The sequence below is a fragment of the Wasmannia auropunctata genome, unplaced genomic scaffold (genome assembly GCF_000956235.1).
Source record: "Wasmannia auropunctata unplaced genomic scaffold, wasmannia.A_1.0 LD336078.1, whole genome shotgun sequence".
Lineage (NCBI taxonomy): Eukaryota > Metazoa > Arthropoda > Insecta > Hymenoptera > Formicidae > Wasmannia > Wasmannia auropunctata.
Genome location: NW_012026812.1, coordinates 2,971,321 through 2,991,592, shown reverse-complemented (window position 1 = coordinate 2,991,592; position 20,272 = coordinate 2,971,321). Strand labels below are relative to the sequence as shown.

General features: G+C 43.5%; 3 protein-coding genes and 1 non-coding gene across 9 annotated transcripts; 1 reads left to right on the top strand and 3 right to left on the bottom strand.

Moving 5' to 3' along the window:
• Window positions 1-6,439: 6,439 nt before the first annotated feature.
• LOC105448944 lies at window positions 6,440-12,451 on the bottom strand. 3 transcript variants are annotated; one of them, XM_011687843.1, is made up of 5 exons: window positions 12,116-12,451; window positions 10,920-11,045; window positions 8,766-10,814; window positions 8,322-8,487; window positions 6,440-7,765 (listed from the first exon to the last, which is right to left on the bottom strand). In XM_011687843.1, exons 1-5 carry the CDS (start codon window positions 12,179-12,181, stop codon window positions 7,551-7,553), a joined length of 2,622 nt encoding a protein of 873 aa, XP_011686145.1. In that variant the 5' UTR covers window positions 12,182-12,451; the 3' UTR covers window positions 6,440-7,550. The 3 variants fall into 3 exon arrangements, with proteins under 3 accessions (XP_011686145.1, XP_011686144.1, XP_011686147.1); XM_011687842.1 differs by having other exon boundaries at window positions 11,714-12,186; XM_011687845.1 differs by lacking the exon at window positions 12,116-12,451 and adding an exon at window positions 11,791-11,863.
• A 789-nt stretch (window positions 12,452-13,240) lies between these two features.
• LOC105448942 (probable oligoribonuclease) lies at window positions 13,241-15,344 on the bottom strand. Of its 2 annotated transcripts, XM_011687838.1 has the most exons (6): window positions 15,251-15,335; window positions 14,937-15,155; window positions 14,082-14,158; window positions 13,841-14,002; window positions 13,517-13,737; window positions 13,241-13,415 (listed from the first exon to the last, which is right to left on the bottom strand). In XM_011687838.1, exons 2-6 carry the CDS (start codon window positions 15,007-15,009, stop codon window positions 13,292-13,294), a joined length of 657 nt encoding a protein of 218 aa, XP_011686140.1. In that variant the 5' UTR covers window positions 15,010-15,155; window positions 15,251-15,335; the 3' UTR covers window positions 13,241-13,291. The 2 variants fall into 2 exon arrangements, with proteins under 2 accessions (XP_011686140.1, XP_011686139.1); XM_011687837.1 differs by having other exon boundaries at window positions 14,937-15,344.
• Window positions 15,345-15,518: 174 nt separating this feature from the next.
• On the top strand, window positions 15,519-15,591 carry Trnar-ccu. The gene has a single exon. It is a non-coding gene; the product is annotated as a tRNA-Arg (tRNA).
• A 292-nt stretch (window positions 15,592-15,883) lies between these two features.
• LOC105448943 (asparagine synthetase [glutamine-hydrolyzing]) lies at window positions 15,884-20,067 on the bottom strand. 3 transcript variants are annotated; one of them, XM_011687841.1, is made up of 11 exons: window positions 19,923-20,067; window positions 19,303-19,390; window positions 18,765-19,023; window positions 18,528-18,653; window positions 18,206-18,442; window positions 17,938-18,112; window positions 17,583-17,812; window positions 17,367-17,494; window positions 16,891-17,180; window positions 16,547-16,781; window positions 15,884-16,473 (listed from the first exon to the last, which is right to left on the bottom strand). In XM_011687841.1, exons 3-11 carry the CDS (start codon window positions 18,888-18,890, stop codon window positions 16,341-16,343), a joined length of 1,680 nt encoding a protein of 559 aa, XP_011686143.1. In that variant the 5' UTR covers window positions 18,891-19,023; window positions 19,303-19,390; window positions 19,923-20,067; the 3' UTR covers window positions 15,884-16,340. The 3 variants fall into 3 exon arrangements, with proteins under 3 accessions (XP_011686143.1, XP_011686142.1, XP_011686141.1); XM_011687840.1 differs by lacking the exon at window positions 19,923-20,067 and having other exon boundaries at window positions 19,303-19,631; XM_011687839.1 differs by lacking the exons at window positions 19,303-19,390; window positions 19,923-20,067 and having other exon boundaries at window positions 18,765-19,266.
• Window positions 20,068-20,272: the final 205 nt, after the last annotated feature.

Here is a 20,272-nt window from a genome sequence, read left to right as displayed (position 1 = left end):
GTCTCGACTCTTAAAATCTAACGGACGCGAATCATCTGTAGATTACATTTATACGTATATGTATATAGACAAGCAGCAGTTTGCGAGTTATACCCTTATAGGCGAATCGAAGAACTCGTCTCCAACTCTTGGAACTCTCAAAATCAAATGATGTTTCGAGATGCTCGAAACGTGTCTGTTTCATACGAGCCAAATTAAAAAATCATATGCAACCCGAAAACTCGCAGTTACCCGGGAGAAATTCTTTTTTATAAATTTCGTTGGTCCGGTATCCTTCGGATTTAAGAGAGAGTTTGGAAGGGTAAGCTCTTCGATTCTCTGTCGAACGTTAAATTCTATCCGCGGAGTTAAACCCATCAGAATCGTCTGGCTGTGTACAATCGATGTAAGAACGGTCGAAACTTCCTATTTATAGGTAACGTCTATCAATCTATTCCTGCACATAAAACGAAAGCGTGACTGCAAGTTATCAGAATATCAAATGTATTAAAAATTAATATATTATATAATATATAAGAATTGAGTATATTAATGTATTATATAGATATTAATAATTATATAATATATTAGTATATATTATATAATTATTAATGTTATATAATCGGTGTAATTGATGCCTCGAACATCGATTTCCTCGAAATCGGTTTTGCGGTTGCGAATCTGTTTGTCAGCTCGAAACGCAAATAAAATCCGTCAAAAACCGTTCTCACACAGATTATACCTCACGGCGACGTCCACGTGACCCGCATTGCGGACGCTCTCGTCGACGAGTTTAATCGAGGATTTTCAGTGAGCCTAATGCGCGCTATAATTAGAAGTGGCATCATTTCGCGAGATACGAGCGCGAATGTTCTAAACATGTAAACGGCTTACGAGTCGCGTAATGTGTCTCTAAAATGAACGGCTAATACCTACGCGAAAGAGAGAAGGAGAGAGCTTGCGCCTCCTTCTACTCCCTTCTCCTCGCGCAGAGTACGACGTACATACCTATTGCTTATCTATGCGGTATGTCCATGTAAAATAAGCGGCGATGTGTGTTGCGAGTAAAAACCGGCCGGCAAGACGGCACTATCCCTAAACGCAGACGGCCGGGCGACAGCTAGACGCCTCCTTCATTCTTCGCGTTTCACGTATAGAAATCACGCTGGTCGCCTAATTACCGACCCTGGTCAATTTTCGCCTTGGGCACTGGAAAAACCGGCACCGATCTCGCGGCGAGTTCGATTTCCGATACCGTGAACGTCCGGTACGCGCGAGGAAATAAAAAAAATAATAATAAGAACGTCTCGCATCGATCGTCTCGTTTATTCGCGAACGTAAGAAATGTACTCATCGTCGAAAATGTATTGGTACATCGAACTCGTGACGAGATCGTGGCCCCGATATTCCAATGCCCGCGGACGCTCTTACGTAGCTATATGTACAACGACATAAAAACGACAGAAAACAACGAGCAACGCGACGGGAAGAATTGTCACGTGGCAGGGGAGGTGGGTGGACGAACGACGTGCCGTCGAATCTCGTTAAGTGTCTAACATCGTTAAGGTCTAGAACATCAGGAAGCTTCTCATGACCTGAGCTTATTCGCGCTATATAGTTTCGAGTTCTCATCTAGGGCCGATATAAACGCGTCTATGATAAAACACGATCTATATCCAAATTGCGCTACGATTTTCCGTCTACTCCTCGCTCCACGCCTATTTTTCTTCTCGCGTGTTACGCGGATTTCCAACACGGATCGGGGAGAAAACGAGTGCGGATTTTGTGTCGATCGACGGCGGAGCTCGAATATCTACCGAGCCTCAAACAGGGTGGGAGCCACGATTTTCTCCTCTTCGCGCAGAGGCCGCGGAGAGTGAGAGAGAATGAAGAGAGAAAGACAGCCGAGAGTTAAAAGTCGCGTACACATTGTTCCCTAGCTTTGTCTAAAAAGCTCTCGATATATTTTCTTATATATATATATTATGTTATATTCTCGCTCACAGCGATCGCGATGTACAGGCCAACGCACTTTTTTTTCCCGTCATTGTGTGTGAAAAGCGCGAGAACGATTTTTCTAACACGCATACATATATAAATCTATATAATATCAACACGTGTGTTTACATCGTATGTGTGTGTATGTGTGTGTGTGTGTGTGTGTCGCTCATATACGTATACGGTACGTCCCATTTTTGCTATATTATCTTGCGGCCAGTTTGACAGACACAGTCGTAATCCTTAAACTATTAATCGAATTCTATATATAAAATTTATTAAAACACGTTCTTCAGGGAGAAAAGTTAAAGGCGGAGGGATTAAAATAGAGAATGCGAATAATAAATATATAGATCCACGATGTTAAAATTATTATTAAAAAGACGGGTCAATTAAAGCGCACAGGACTTTCTCGGGGGAAAATCACTGCGACGAAACGTAGAAAATAAAAGACGACTTTTTTTCCCATACTTTTATCGAGGAGGGAAAAATTCGTCTGTCCAAATTATTATTATTATATCGGCCTGTAAAAGATAATACAGTCGAAATGGGAACCCCTGTACATTTTGATAACATTACACCTCGATTTTCGTTTCGCAGTATTACCTTGCCTACACATTTTGTTCTCTCTACGCCGATACGATATACATGTAAATTGTGATACACGCACAGTGCGCACGCACATCGGTACTACGCGCAAACGAAAACCATTTACTTTGACATGGTCTCGCTTTATCTATCCCCGTTTCTAACTAACTCGACACGAACGAAAGCTCCTTCGAATATATTCTATACACGCTGGTCTCTAGCTATTACTATAAATTCGAGGTACAATATCGTAGTGTGTCAATGCAAAAAGGAGTATCCGAAATTGTATATCGTATATTAAGCGAACGAATGATATAAATTTATATAATAAATAACGCTACGCGCTTGAAACACATAATATAATATATATATATATGGTAAAATTCGTAATGAGCATAGCACGAGGCCCTACAGTTTCAGCTTTACCCCATCTCGCGAGACTTAAAGCTGCTTTAGGCGAGCTCGAAAGCGGTAAACCTAGCCGTTTAGGAAGAACGAAAAGAATAACGACGTAGACAGTGTAAGTCGAAAGGGACCTCGATACTACGTACGCTCGACTAGCCAAGTCTACTAGCTTAGTACATAGAATTTCTCTACATCCTCACTATATAGGAACAATTGAACGAGTAAAACATCAAATAACTACTACAAGTCAACACTATAAAGTTTACTCACATAACGTGTACGTAAAAAAAAAAGAAAAAAAAACCGAACTGAACTTGAGTCGATAAAATACAAAAGAAGTAACAGGCTCATTAAAACTTTAGATATTAATCAACATATCTATCAGTTTTCAACGTATAAATACTGATTCATCTACAAAAAGCTTCTTTGCCACTTCGGGACATGGCAAAGTGGCCGCGCGTCAAATAAATCAATGGCCGCTAATCTATATAAACGCAAGACGCAAGTAACAAATTATATATTATATATATCGCAAGTAGCGATCTCACGACGAGTCTCTCTTTTAAGTAGGACAGAAAAACTAACTAGAAAAATAACTACGGATCGGCTATGCCGTTGATAGCTCCGAGTTACGTATCCGATCGTAATTTAACACGCTACCATCAATTTAACATTAATCTTACAAGCCGTTTAGAGAAATACTTTCACGATATTTAATGGCGGACGAGATTCGCGATTTCTTTCTACGACGAGAGATATGAGTTTTTCGATACAACGTTATCCGAGTAACGATACGATCGTTATCACGAGTGCTCGAGAAGGTGCGTTCACCGCAGAAGCATCCATTTTTTAAGTTTTACACGACGACATATATACATGAGACAAGACATTTTTCGTTCCCAGGTCGGCAGGAAATTGATAGTTTGAAAATTGAGAGAAGCGATCAGTATTTTTCTACGTAATTCATACCTTTCTAAGTTTCAAACGAGGCAACGCGAAGAAATCGCTGTACGATTTAATGTGTGACCATACGACAATTAGACTGCAGTTCGCTCAGAATAGATAAAAAAATGAGTTCACGTTGAATTTATATTGTTTATTTTTAACACGTTTACTATTAAATTCAAATAGATTGTATTCTCCTGTACACTTTTGAACCTCCAGAATGATTGGTCATTCTCGTTTCAATTAGTGAATTACGATGTGTTGTATATGTAAACAGCTGTTTTTTTTATCAACGGTATTTCTATTATTTCTATTAAATAATTTTTTCTTAATCAAAATAATTTTCGCAATACGTTTTTTTTTTATCTAGGAAATTAATATGATAATTGTATTGGAAAATTATCGACTTTTGGGAAGTTTGTCAAATGTGACCTTGGCTCATTTCGAAAAATTGACCTACCTCTCTTTTTCTCTCTCGATTTTAAACTATCAATTTGCAGCTTTGCCGTAGTGAAAATTTATATAAATGTTTGATCTATGTATGCATGTATGCATGTATCATTTCTTTTATGATATATAATATACATATATATATTTATATATGGTAATCATATAGTTTAACAGTCTCGCGCCTCGAACATTGGTCAGTTCCTGCCATATTTTCGGCTATATTGTTACGACATCGCTTTCTTTATTTACATATACGGACGCGGCGCACTTATGCTGCCTTTGCGACGAGCACACATACACGTATACGGTGCGCATACAATACGCAGGGTGTCTTTGACGAACGGCATTTTCTATTGTCGGAATGTTAGCTGACTTATGTCCTTCTTATGATATTTCTATCGATGTAGATTAATTTTAATCTCGGTTTTATTTATACTTTTTAACTTTTTCTAATTTCTTAAAACTAGAAAAAGATATAAAGTAAAATTAAACCCGGATTAAAGTAAATTTATGTTGGTGGTAATGGACATTAGCTAAGATCACATTTGACAAACCAGAAGTCAATAATTTTCCAATACAATTGTCATATCAATTCAAGATTTTCCTGATAAAAAAAAGAACGTATTGCGTATAAGAACTCACTGATAGATTGTTCCGATTAAGAAAAAATCTTTTAATAAAAATAATAGAAATATAAATGCCGTTGGTCAAAAAAGTCGTTTACCATGTACAACACACATCTCATTTATTAATTGAAACAAGAATGACCAATGTCGTCCTGAAGGCTCAAAAGTGTACAGGAGAATACATTCTATTCGAGTTTAGTAATAAACGTGTTAAAAATGTATAGTGTAAATTCAACCTGAATTTTTTATGTTAGCCAAAAATGGCTCTATATTAAATTGTAACAATTAAAAATTGCGCAAAATTTTTCCGTGACTGAATTTAATATATATTTTATCACAACTGAATTTAAAATTCTGTATTTAACCTCAATTGAAAAGTTTAGAACAAAAATGTTGCGCGTCAAACCTCGTCGAAAGTTTGTAAACTTTAAAAAAGCAACTTTACATTTAAAAAATCTTGCAAATTAATTTTCTTTTACTCTGAGCGAGCTCCAGTCTAGCTTTCGTATTTCACACACTGAATCGGCGATTTTTCCAAGGCGCTGCCTCGTTTCCACCTCACAGCCACAGTGCTTGGTCATCCCAGTTTCAAAATACTGACATGTGTGATGTGTGTGTGTATGTGTGTACGCGTGCATAAGTTCGCGATAATATCGCATGCAGTTTAAAAGGGATTGTCAAACACATATCTATGCTGTATCTTTTAATGCTCTTTAACGCGCGACGTGCGGTTAATTACACTAGATTTCATATTCGGACGTACGTGAAACACGCATTGAATTCCCGTGTTCATTTCTGAAAAATGAGAAGTGGAACCGAACAACCGGATTGTGGTGATCGATTATAAGAAGAAATCGAGTTCCATGACGGGAGCTCACTTCCAAATTGCTTTTAGATCCACATTCTGGAGAGAAGTGGAATTTAAGACAATTTGGAATGCCGAGCCCTTCGCCGCCGCTCGCGGCGGCACGCGACACGGTCATCGCGAAAGAGATCGAAGCACGCGCGCGAAGATCGATTGACAGTCGGTTGCTCTTCCGTGTAATAATTAAATGCCAGGTAATAGAAACTTTAGGTATTAATTAGCATCTGCTGCAAGTATCGCGATCGGCGCTGCATCGCTCACGATTTCATCGCGATATGTTCGTATGTTCGTCGCTCCGCTCTGACACAGAAATAACAATAAGTGATTTGTGAAGCAGGAACAGCAAAAACACACAGCAACGACATAAAATCACATTATGTATATGTGTACGTACGCGTTTACTGTACACGCACATATACATACATTTACGTACGTATATACTGTGCAAATGTTTTTATGTGCGGGTGTATAGCCTTGACGTCGTTGTGCGTATAATATCTGTTAGGATGTAATGTAGACGATTACTTCGCGTATGTGCGTGTCGTATATGCATCTCTTAACTTCTTTTTTTTCCCTTGTATTCGTAAAGTGAGAATCCGGAGCGATATCAGTAGTGAAAAGTCTGACATTAGTACTAATTAGTAAACAACATTTTTAATATACACATATATATGTACATATCGAAGCTCCTGTACGTATGCGGTACGTATAAAAGCTACATATGTGTATGTATATGTGTATACACAAGCTCGTGTCGCATGCGATTTTAAATCATCGCACACTTACACTTCGCCGAAATATTCAAATCCTGGAACATCTACTACCACATTACGGGTCACACATTCAAGGAAGGCCACATTGAGCTAATCTAACGAGTTACTGCCGAACATTTTTTTGAACGAGTACATCGGCGTTCTCTGCCTATCTAATATCCCATGTTTAAGGATACGTATATATAAACGGAGTTATAATTGTACAAAGAACGACCTCTCTCTATTCGTATCTCTAAAAGGATGTAGTACATCTGAGCAATCTCGTTCTTGTGTTGCGAGTTACGAGTCGTCAACGATTTTTTTTTCTTTTTTTTTTCTTCAAAGCTAGCGCGGCTGCTCACCGGTTCAAACACGATCGACACTGCTCTCGGTTTATTTCCATTTGGCGTCGAGGAAAAAGCGATATATGCATACTTTTCTTTTTTTTTGTTTTGTTCTGTTTGACACGCGACAGAGATAAACCGATAAAGGATAGGCAGTTCAGCGAAAAACTCTCTCGTATCTAAATCGGTGTTCATCGAAAAGCTAAGTCGATTACACACTGTCGTTTAAGCATTAAAATACGTACGGTAGAAAACTATGGAGTTATTAATAACCTGTAAAAAGTCGCACGCGTTTCCAAATGTGTCCGTTTTTTACGCACTTAAGTTCATTCGTGTGTGTCCGTGTCTCTCTGTATGTGTGTGTGTGTGTGTGTGTGTTTGTGTATTTTTACCTCGTGTGTGACTCGCGAGTGAAAGAGTTTTGAATTTATAATGGGCGGCATTTTGTTACAACAGTAAAATTAATCGTAAACACCAGCAAAAGCTTTTCAAAAACGTAATACGTAGTACGTAAGTAAAAAGCTGCTGGACTCTCTCGTTATTTATAGTACTTTTTTTTTTAAGATGAGCGATACCAAGTGGATTCAGCGCAAGTTTGCTAGGTATTGCTTGCGTAATCGTTGGTTCCGTCTTTCGTTTGGCTCTCGCCGTGGACTTTTGCCTCTAAGACCGGATCCCGAGAACTCTCGATGACTTTCTTCTCTATGTCCAAGTTATAAAGTAATGTGGCCTGAAGCGCGTTATACATACCGGTCCGCGCGTACCGCGACGCCTTCGTCAATTCGTGGACGCTTCCAGCCAAAGTCAGGATATCTACGCACACATTTAACGCTGTAAATACTGCAAGCTCTGATATTTAATGTTAAATATTTAATTCTATAAAAAATTTAATTATACGTAATATTATATATTAATCAAATATTTGTGTATTCGAATTGGTAACAGCTGTAATTTATTACTCTTGGCATGATTACTTTCTCGCTTTACTTTTTCAAACTAAATTAAAAAATCATATGGAATCGCTCCCTTCTCTCGAGAGTTACAAATTCTTCAATTAATTTCGGAAGAAATCCTTTCGTTTAAAGCAGTCTTCTTAAAAATTTAAAAATTTCTCTCCAAGTTTTCCAAAGTTGGCTCAAAAAATTCCAATCTACAAATGCTTGAAAAATTGTCAGACCTATTTTATTATTTATTTTTATTATTTCATATCTTTTAAATATAATCGATAGAATTCTCGAGAATGTATTCAGAAGGTAAACTAATCGCTCGTGAGTAAACTACTTTCGCGATGCAGTCATCAATACGCGTAGTAGTACCGTATTCTTTCTCCAAATATTTACAAGAGCCTTCGATCAACAATGACACTCACCATTGTCGTCATATGCTAAAATGCAGTGTGGATTCTCCTTCTGACGTTTGATAGCATTCGCGATCTCTTGCTTGCGACACTCCTGAACATATTTGATAGCTTCCAGCCAATATTCCATGGCTTTATGCACGCGTTGATTCATCGTGGTCCCGCGTAAACGTTCCATCTATTCAACCAAGTTTGAGAATATATATTTAATATTTAATTTTGCATAACATAAAAATAATTAAAAAATAAATATGAAATTATTAATTTACATAAAATGTAAGCATCAGTATATTAAACTGATTATCAATTATTGGTAAAGAAATATTAACATTGCAAAAATAAATTAATATTAGAGATAAGATCGTCGTGCTGTCTATCGATTTAAACTTACAGTAGAGTGAAATTATTATTTCCATTTACAAAAAAAAACATTTTTTTCGATATTATCTACCTCACCTTTGCTATCAATGTAATGACACGAGCGTGTTCCCTCAAGTAGTCGATTATCAAGCGATCCACCCTCGACGGATTTCCCTGAAGGCGCGGGATAGGTATGTTATTCGCGCTGGTCACCCGTTTCCCCGGGAAATGCGCGGCCAATCCAGCCTCGCACTTCTTGCGCTCCTTCTCCAGCTGCTTGAATTGCTCGTACGTTTGTTCCAGATTGAAATGCAGTATGCTCGAGGGGCCGGTCTTTCTGGCCGCGCCGCTGCCGTTCCTGAAGCTCAAGTTTCCCCCGTAGAGGGCGGAGAACAGTCGTGGGACGGGATGAACCGGCACGGGTACGGGGACCGGCATCACCGACGGGAACGCGCCCGATCTCACGGTATTCGCGCCCGATATCATGCCCGAGTTGAAGATGATATCGGGAGGCGGAATCCCGGCTGGAATGCTCTGTATCTTCGATAGATGGTGTCGTTGTTTCAGAATGTGACTGAAGGCATCCTTGTCCAGGGTGGAACCCGCGATACGGTCGGCCAGGTGGGCACTCCCCGACGGGAACGCGATCTCCTTCGTCATGTCGAATCCGTCCGTCAGTTTGTACGCGTTGACCTTAGGCTGTTTCAAGTCGTTGTGATAAAATGCAGAATTTTGCTGCAGTATCTTGATAGTGTCGCCGCTGTTGGCAGTGTACTGTTGATAATTGTGACAGCCGTACTTGGCGATAGGCTGGTACAGGTTGCGCGAGCTCAGGTTCTTCGGAAAGCCTATTGGTGAGTACGTCTTGGTCTCGATGGACTTTGATTTCGGGTTAATCATCTTTAACAGGCTATTATCGATTCTACAGTCACTGGGGAAACAGACGTTCTCGTTCGTGTCCAAGTTGCTCGCCGAGGACGTGACGAAGTTGTTTGTACCGGGGGGATAATAATCGATTAGGTTTTTGTAATCTTGGTCCACAGCTTGATCCAGTTTGTAGCTACGAGCCTGCGACTGCAGGAATTGAATCTGCTCGCTGGGCATGCCGATACCCGTCATGTTCAGTCTGGCGGTGTCGTGAACGTCTTTGAAGTCGGTGCCGATGCCGTTGCGCTGCATGCCGCCCCCGAAGCCGCAGGTGTGATGCAGCGCCGTGTCGGCCGGCGAGAAGTGCTGCAGCGGCGAGTTCGACAGGAAGCCGGAGTCGGCGCTGAGATCGGTCATCGCCGAGTTGGGCCTGTAACCGGGGCCGCCCTGGCCGGCGGGATTACCGCCGGCGACGCCGTACATATCGTGCATGCCCATCATGCCGGCGTTGCCGTACGAGTTGGACGACGCGCTCTGCTGCCGCATGCTGTTGTGATACTCGAGCTCGCTGATGGGAACGGAGTTCGGCGAGTCCAGCGCCAGGGTCAGCGCGGTGACGTTGAAATTGAGATCCGGCTTGGCGCAGCTCGAGATCCGCGAGTAGTTGCCGGTAGTCAGCTCGGCGGCACGGCATCCCATCGACGGGGCCAACAGGGGCTCCGTCCAGTTGCCGGACTGCTTGTTGCAACCGTAACTCCCGCCGCCGCTCGTGGTCGTCAGCAGATCGTTGCACATGCCGCCGCCGACGCCGCCGCCCCCGCTCGTGTACATGCAGCCGTCGTTCGAGTGCACGACGTGCGATCGCGGGTCGGACGGGTACGCGCCCGGCGGCGCGATGTCGCTGCCGCACGCATTGCCCTGTTCCACGGACTGTCGCGCGCAGGCGTTGAGATTCAGCGTCTTCAGGTCGTTGCAGAGATTGTTGGAATGATGATGATACTCGCTCCTGGCGTTGTTGTAAATGTTGTGTAACTTGCTGGCCAGCGGATAACGCGCGACCAGATGGTCGACGTCGGTCAGGTAGGCGTTCAAACCGTCCGCGACTTGGTTCGAGCAGGAATTGGCGTAGTCCGCGGTGGTCTGGTAGTGAGCACCCGCGCCGCCGTAACTGTTGTGACAGGTGTCAATGGTAATGGAATCCTCGTCGAGAATCTTCGACACCAAGTCGTTGACCATGGGATTGTTCAAGTCCTGACTGTCCTCGTCTTCGATATTCATCTAAACCAAGGAATCGCAATTGAAATGAAAACGACGACAATTAATTATCCAGGCAGGGATCGACGCCGGGGATCGCGCGACGCGACGAGGAATCTCTGTACTTACGTTTCTCTTTGTGCCGCAACCCGTTAAGTCATAGCTCCAATGATTGTACTCCACGCCGTGCACGTCCCTAGAGTAAATCTTCCGCGGTACTTCCAGCATATTGGCACCACGCTCGGTCTCGTTACTCTACGGAAAAGCAAGCCATCGATCATGAGATCTCGCGGATTCGGAGCAGGCAATTCGCGGCAGGGGGGCGGGGGACGCGCGATGCGATTCAACGCCGAGCGACCGCGCGACTCCCGCGCGAGGAGATCCCTCTCTCGCTCTCGGCCCTTTCGCCCTACCCGCACACACACATACACATACACACACACTCTCGTCCTCGCGACTCCCTGGGTCTGGCGGGACGAGTCGCGCGGCGGCGGCGGACAGGGTCTATCGATTGTTTTTCGAACGACGACGCGCGACTCGAGGGCGACTCGGGAATCGCTACGCGGTGATTCTACGTCGCGGCGGCCGATAGCGGTAAAATCTTAATAACGAATCGAAGGCGGGAGAGCGCCGCGACGTCGTCGGGGCTATCGCTGTCACGGATCGGTGAGGGGGAGGGGGGAGGGTCGCCGTGACACAGGCGCGCTGAGGCATGCACGCACGCAGAGGCAGACACACACATACATACACACACACGTAACACGGGACGGGATGAACAGGCATACACAAGACGCACACCGAGGGGCAGATCCAATAATACACGCGCGAGTATCCTCGCGATCGTTGGCGATCGACAGATAGGTATCGTCACTCGGTTCGCACTCCCGCGGAAGCTATCATACGCGAGAGACGATCTCACCCACGGGCGTTTTCTCTGCTTTTCTCTCCTCCCCCCGGTTTTTTACGGTAAACGGTGGCCGCAAACAAACGCGGATCGCACCTTTCCGCCCTCCTTGTCGGACGTACGGCGCGACGGTTCCGTTCTTTCTAGCCGCGATTCCTCCTCCCCCTCCTTCTGTCACCATCCACCACCTCTTCCATCCTTTTCCCTCCGCGCGACGCCCGAGTATACATGCTTATGTCATTTCGGGTGCAGAGAGTGTAACGCGCGGTGCAGCTAGACAGAGTGAACCGTACACACGCATTTCCACCAATTAATTTCATCGAATTCGCGAGAGAGAAAGCTGCCCCGACCTTGCGGCTCGGCGTCGAAGGCGCGAGAGCGTCGAGATAAGAGAGAGAAAGAGAGAGAAACGTCCCCTCACCTTGCCAACGGCGAAGGCATTGCTGCCGATTATCGCGGCCAGATTATGCACCTCTGACAGAGCCATCCGTGAAAAAAAAAAAAAATCCGCGGCGGTCGTCACCACCGTCACCCACCAGCACTACCACCATCATCGCTACTCGCCATCGCCCCGTCGCTCTCTCGCGCGGCGGCCAGCTGCGGGCATTCTCGATTCGCGACACGGACGGGCTCCCCCGCGATTGCGTCTACTCCACAAGTCGAAGTCCCCGCGATCCCCGTCGACTGCCCGCCGACGTTCGCGTGGTGCCCTGCGCCGCACCCCGATGCACCCGCGCTGATCAACACACCGCACTGACCTACATGAATCTCCCAACCGCAACAGAGACGTACATACACACATGCGCGCACTCGGCGTATCTGTGTGCACGTTCGTGTGGTCAAGATACTTTTTTCCATAGATGATCTATCTAAAAATATATTTACATATGAATCTCTTTCCGTTATAGTTTTTATAATTTTAATATCGTATGCAGTTATCCGTCACTTAAAGTAATCATTTTTAAATTATTATATAAAATTTATTAAGTCAAATTAATCAGTTTGAGGCTATGAACACATCCATCGTCGGATGAATGCCTTCCCTAATTTCGTTCATTCATTTTGATTTTCAGCTTCCTATGTCTATTTGATGCCTGCTAGTCTTTTCATATCGTTGGCCTAGTTTGAGGGCTCGTCCTTGATTCCTCTCTTGTTACTTATTTATCAAATAGTCGATATTATATAATAATTAAATGATAGTCTCGCAACGACCCCGAGCGGTGCTCGGATGGATTTTCCGGCGGTCGATTCCATGCCGATACCCCGAGAGATGAGACACGATGTATTTTTATGCTACATTGTTACACTACAATTGTCAAATCACAAAAAAAAAACTACAATAATCAAGTGCGCTGGACAGAAAGATATTCTGATAAATTCATACATACAATTCTTTTTTTTTTATAACATACTTTCTCAAAAATTGTAAATGAAAAAATTTCTTTGCAGCCATTTGTTCCTTCGCGGGCATATCATGCTCGACGTAGATAATGGATACTCTACACGTTTTACAAATACAAATATAGGCAGTCGTTAAATGCAACGATACTGTTTAATGGCGATTCGTTTTTATTTTAATTTTATAGGATACCAACTTTCACGACACAAACAGATTTTTCCTATAATAACGAAGCTCGTTTAGACTGTCTTTTATGTCGTGCACGGCCCTGTGAGAATGTTGTTTTTTTGGCGCTGCTTTACTTATATCCGGATGCCATCTCCTAAACAGAGAAGAATTCACATTAACCTTTCCCATTTTCAACTTCTATACGGGAGAGAGGCGTGTATATTAATATGCATGTTACGATTTATCTGAATCTACCTAGCCAAAGCTTTAATTGTGCTAATGTCGATAATCCTGTAGTGCAAATAATTGTCGACCAGCGGCATGTACTTCTTCAGGAATAGGCGGTCCATGTAGACTGTGTTTCCAGCCAACGGGCACGCTCCTCTCGGGACATGGTTCTCCAAAAAATTCAACGTCCTTTGTTGCGCTTCCTCCAGTGTAGTCGTACTCAGTCGACACTCGTCGATTAAGCCGGTCTTAAAATTAAATTCGATAACGATCAAGTTGATCATATCGTTACGATACGAAAGAGAAGAGACTTTCGAGAAGAAAAGAGAGAGAGAGAGAGATAATAATTGCCTTTCTGTGCTGCAATTTGCACCAATCGTTCATACTCTTCAAGACTTCATCCGACTGATGTATAACGATGTTCAAGCAATCGCTTGCGAGCTCTAACTGCTCGTCGGTCACGAAGCACGCGACTTCCAAGATACGACACGTTTCCACCTCTAGCCCTGTCATCTGAAAAATCCAGTCTCTTTCAACCCTCTTCCATCCTCCGTCGCGTTGTTAGCGTAAATAACTCGGGGTAATTTCGCACCTCCATATCGAGCCAGACGATGTGCTTCTCATTTTTGCCCTCGCTTCGCGTCTCCGCCAGTGTCGAGGTCGCATGATCTACGCAAAATGAAATATTCGTCAGGGTAACTTCAAAACCAAACTGACAATGAGCGAACGTTCAACGTTTCAATTATTATAAGAATTAATTCCATGAATGTATAAGTAAAATATTAAGTACTGTAAGATTATACGTCGAAACGTAGAAGTATCGAGAGGAGAACAACTGTGGCTTACAAGTGGCAAAGTGGCTGAGCCTGCAAAGGGGAAAGGCCAAAATCAGGACGTATGTAGGATGTCTTAAAAGGCAGGATTGCTTTGAGTTAATTGTCGGACCATCAACTTGTCAAACGCTTGTCACATGTAAGCGAGAACATAGGAAAATGCACCAGTATATTTGGAAAAATATCAGGATACTCCTGGGTCGATTGTCGGGACTCGAATTTGGGCCTTGCCCCTCGTGCTATTTTAGGGAAATTAATTTAGGGAAATTAATCGGAGCTCGATCCAAGTCTCTCATCGTTCGGTATCTTGACAGATTTCGATTTAAATTCAAGACAAGCTTTGTACAGATGTACATAGGGCCCTTCGTCTTTCCCAAGCGGATATTCCTTAACGATTTCCGTGATTTATACGACAGTCGCATAATTACCGTTATTTAAACAACACCGAGCCCCGCGGTGCAGGTACCTGAACAATCCGGTAGCGCGCGCAAGGCTCATGCTCGCCGAGCCAACCTAACCTCGTCGCGCGCACGTTGCGAGGTGTATTGCAGTGTACAGGGCGGAGAGGGTGAAAGACAATGATTGTTCTACACGTCACTTGATCGCATAATTACCATTATTCAGGTAACGCCGAGCCCCGCGATGCAGGTACCTGGACAGCAATCCGGTAGCGCGCGCAAGGATCATGCTCGCCGACTTGGAGTCAACCTAACCTCGTCGCGCGCACGTTGCGAGGTGTATTTTGCGTGTGTGTACAAGGCGGAGAGCGTGAAAGACAGTGATTGTTCTACACGCCACCTGATCGTCGGAATGTCGATCATTCGAAAATAAATCTATACGATTAACAACAACGAGCGACAACTGTAATTTTAAATGGAAGTCAAACGAACGAGAGACGGCGCGTCGAAATTGTTGGAAAACAACTCACGTCGTGCGTCGTGCGATTCGCCCAGAGGGAGCGAGAGGCGAGTCGCACCAATCAGCTGAGAATTCAAAGCTTCTCCGATGATGGCCTCTCGTCCATTCTCGTCTACGTGCGGTACGTACATACGTATAGTTTCAGAAAAAAAAACCCGTTGTTTTACTACTTTCTCGTGTGGCACCTGCGTATCTCGCTTCCCTTTGCGTTCCTCCGTTTTCCGCGAGAGCAGAACGTCCACGTTATGTACTCTCGTGGAGAGCAATGAACGTCGACAGCCCCTGTGGCCTAATGGATAAGGCATCGGTCTCCTAAACCGGGGATTGTGGGTTCGAGTCCCACCAGGGGTACAATTGCTTTTTACGTTTCCGCGTCTTCTTTTTTTCCTTTCCCCATTACTGGCGAATCGTGTCGAAACGTCGGATTTTTCTTTTAAGATTCTTAACGGTCGACATAATAAACAACTGTAATAAGTCTTGTACGATTAACAAGAGTTGCAGAGGAGATAAGTCTTTAATATCAGCGCGATCGCGATGCAATAAATAAATCTTGCTTGAATTAGTTAAGTTTTCTGAGTTTCTGTATTTTATCTAATCTCGCAAATATGCACCGAGAGGGAAATATTCCATAAAAACATCTCTATCAACATCTCAATGATATATTTTATTTTCCATATTAATGTCCATGGTATACAAGCCCAAATGTGGCGTAATAGACAGATCTTGTCAACAAATATTGTCGAAATTCATAATTGTAATTTATTTAGAAAAGAGAATTTTTTGTTCACATTATCACGTTATCACAGAATATGTACAATATTCTTCTATCATAGAAAATCGTATATCAAAATTTGTAATTTATTGGTTTCAGAGATTTTTTTATAAAAGCGACGCATCGTCGTTGAATGTCTGTAATCTAAACAATGCCTTGCACATCATAGGGATCTCTAGCTAGTATCTCTCTCTTCAAGACAACAGACAAAAAATGCGAACACACCGTCCAGCGCCATTGATAATAATTATAATGTTCATGGTATACATACATCTATATAACATTTCTAACTCTTATATTTTTTATTTCAGATCGTTGTAAGCCGACTTCATTCGTCGTTGGCGGCGTAATGCTTGATGAATCGCGCAGACGGATCGGTGACGCCCTTCACCCAGCGTGGCATCCAGAAGTAAGGCGTAAAACTTTCCGCTTGCCCACCGTAATGCGACTCGAAGACATTTCTGAAAGCAAAAGAATAATGCGCCGTCCAGTTTCGGCCAGGAGTGGACAGGAGAAAATTTCTATTATCGTCACCTGTAGTAGTACGCTTCCTTCGTTCTTGGCGTACAATGGGGATACTTGACGTACGAGTTCTCCAGATCCTCACTCGACACGCGATCCTCCACGATCTCTTGTATTATCTGGAAAAGAGATTTCTTTACGGAAGCGACGCCGTCGCTGAACGCCTCTTTGTGCCTCCAAAGTATATTGTCGGGCAGTAAGCCAGTTCCGTCGAACGCGGATCTCAGCAGATGCTTCTCAATTCCACCTGTAAGTGTGCACGTCGCGTAAAATATTTGCCAAGATTTTACAAGCAATTTAATCTGCAAATATTTATCGTTTGTAGCAGCATCAATTTTAATCGCCGCTGCTCTCACCCTGCGGCTGTCTGCTGTTGGGGTCCAGCGACAGGTAATAGTGGTTAAACTGGAGGTCGAGGAATGGAACTCTGAGCTCCAAACTGAAGGCACTGGTCGTTCGATCCGCTCTCAAGCCGTCGTACAAATATATGTCGTTCAACAATCTAAGAGATTCACTGTGCGCGTCCGTTGCGTTAGGCGCGTCTCTGAAATAAATATAGCCTTGTGCCAGCTCATCCGCGCCTTCCCCGCTAAAGATCACAGTCGTCTCGGTGTTTTGCTTTATATATCTCGAAATGAGATACATCCTGTAAAGGAAAAAGTTTCAGTAAGTATACAAAACGTTCCGTCTTAAAAGAAAGGAGAAAAGAATTACATGCAAAATTGCCTCTTCTTACGACTTTCAATATTTTAATATCGAATAGTTATATCGAATTTAATATCGAATTTAAAAAAAAAAATTAAATTGGATGCTTATTAATTAAGTGCTTTACCCGATAGAAGCGCGAACAGTGGTAATGTCGAACGTTTCTAAGGAATAAATAACTTTGTCCAACACGTTGATCACATCTTGCTGCGTGAAGATAATCTCATGATGCTCAGTTCCGATGGACTCAGCAACCTGTTGCATAAAAAAATTTATTTTTTTCAGATTTCATGCGAGTGCTTGAGAGAGGCAGGGTCAAAGTACTACGAGAGCTTCCACGGACCTGTCTAGCGGCGACGATATCCGGACTGTCGTCCATGCCTATCGCGAAGCTCTGTATTTTGTACGGCAGATTGTGCTCTTTCGCCTGTTTCACCAGCAAAGCGGCAACCAAGCTGGAGTCCAGTCCACCCGACAACAAACAGCCTATTCGTCGATCGGCCATCAATCGTTTCTCCACGGCTGCCGAAAGCAGCTTCCGAATGTTACCGTGAACGTCATTCGGAGTCAAGGCTGCGATAGGTAAAGCGTTATAAAATGCCCGTTTTTCGGTGTACATAATCGCGCATCGATTAATAAATTTTGCCTATTAACGATAGACAAATTTCATCGTAATGGAGTAACGTAATTTATCTCACCATTCCAAGGCACGTACGTGAGGAAATGAGGTTTGTCGCCGGGCTTGTGATAACGGCGACTCTCCAGAAGCTTCGTCCGCCCGTCCTGCAGAATCTCGTATTCCTCGTGATGTCCCGGGGGAAATGGCGTCATTGTCCACTTGCCTTTTATGTGCTTCGATATCGCCATCAGACCCTAAAAACGCGCAAACGATTTTTTGAAAAAAAATCACTTGTAGTAATCTATTGCAATAATCAGGTAAGAAATAATCCGCCTATAAAAAAGCACCTTGCTCTCCGAGGAGACGACCAGTTGCCCGTCGTCCGAACGTAATCTAAACAGCGGCCTGACACCGTAGGGATCTCTGGCTATCAGTACCCGCCTCTTCGAGACATCCATCAGACAGAATGCGAACACGCCGTCCAGTGACTGCGCGACACCGTCGGCGCCGGCGTGGACATACGTATGCATGATCGACTCCACGTCGCATTTAGTGGCGTACTCGAAATGATGTTGGTTTTGCAACTGCAACATATATGGCATTTTCACCTCTCTCTTGATAAAACACCGAGGCCGTCAGCAAGAGGGGAAGAGCGACATATATTAATACCCTTTCGCAGTTGTATATCTCGCCGTTGCAGAGTAGGAAAAGATGCGGATACTTGTGTATTCTCATCGGCTGCATTCCGTAGAGGCCGTCGACGATGGTCAGTCGATGAAATCCTAGATATCCATTCTGCAAAAAAAAAAAAAGAAAAAGAAACATTAACGAGAAGAGCTCGCGCGAACGAGTAAGGTAAGAGAGAAAGAGTTTTAAAAATATATATAAATATAAAAGAGCGTATACCTTGATCCTGTTATCAAACTCGATTTTAAACGCTTCCGGGCCGCGGTGCGAAATCTTGTCGAAGTTCTCGCAGATGCATGTCAGGGGTTGCGTGTCCAGCCCGAATAACGCCCAGATTCCGCACATCTTGCCCAGCTGTGTAGCCCTTGATTTGTCTCTCCGATCGCCACGTGCGCGCGATCAGCTGGATCGTGGTTCTTGCGTGTCGCTGCGTGTCGCGAACCAGATTCGTCGGAACCTCGCGCGATATATTTTCTATCTTCGCGAAAGAGGGAAAACGTATAAGTTGTCACGCGATAACTTTGGCGACGTTCAGTGACACGGGGAAATAAAATTTTACAGATAACGGAATTTCACTTCCTTTCTCTCTCGGAGTCGCTCTCACAACGCATGGAGACAGGCAAGCCGTAGGCCACGTGTACGCTACTGACACTGTATTTCGCCGGCCCGCGCTTTTATATATATGGAACACCCGTCAACACCTTGACGCTGATCAGCATAGATACACAAGTAGATATGTATGTATGTATGTACGTACACGCACGTTGCACGCTTCGTGCGGCGTTTTTGATGTAACGGCTGTGCGTTATCGAGCGAAGCGACGGGATAAGTCGACCTGTAAACGTCTGGCAGCGATAAATCGGCCATAACAAAAATAATTAAGCTCTCGTATTTCCAAGCGATGACCCGGCAAGCGATCATTCTCCGTTCAAGTAACGCCCTATTTTGATTAATATACGATACGTCTGATCCGTGCGTTTAACGCTTGAAAAATTCAAGGACCGGTCTCATCATCTCCGCGGATTGGGTTATTGAATCGGTCGATTAGATCTAAATTTAAAAAATGTCGACTGCAAAATTGAAACTTTTGTTTTGCTTTCCTTTGTCCATTTCCTGCAAATAATTCATTTTATTTATATAAAATGAATTATTAATTATTATTGTGTATAATAATTTATTTTGTATAAATAGAGTAAATAATTTATTTTATATAAAAAGTGAAAACTGATAATTAATTCTTAAATGTAAATCGGCCGATCAAGCTAGCCGGAGATGGTGGGAGCGGCGAGATAAGCAGACGGTATTTTGCGACCGTATTTTAAAACCGTATCGGCGCTCAATGCGATTAACTTAATAAACACCATAATATATACATACATATTTATTTCCAGGTTAACAATTAGGCAGGTTAACAATTAAGTTTTATGGTATGTTGAATTTTGCAGGAATATTAATGAATACGAGGAAAAAAAATTGTTTACAATTTTACTCGAGAAACCAAATTACAGGACGTTACGTTTCCACGGTGCGCAATTACATATGTATATACAATTAAGACGATTTCAAGAGAATGCCCGTTTAGCACGGAATTCCGAGAACTCTGCGCGCCGCCGCCGATAAGGCAGCGGCGCGCGCATTCCGTTGCCGATAAGAGCGCGCTCGCGTGTCCGGTGGCGCCGCGTGGCGGCCGGAACGCGCCACCTCGGCGGTGACGACGGTGGCGGCGT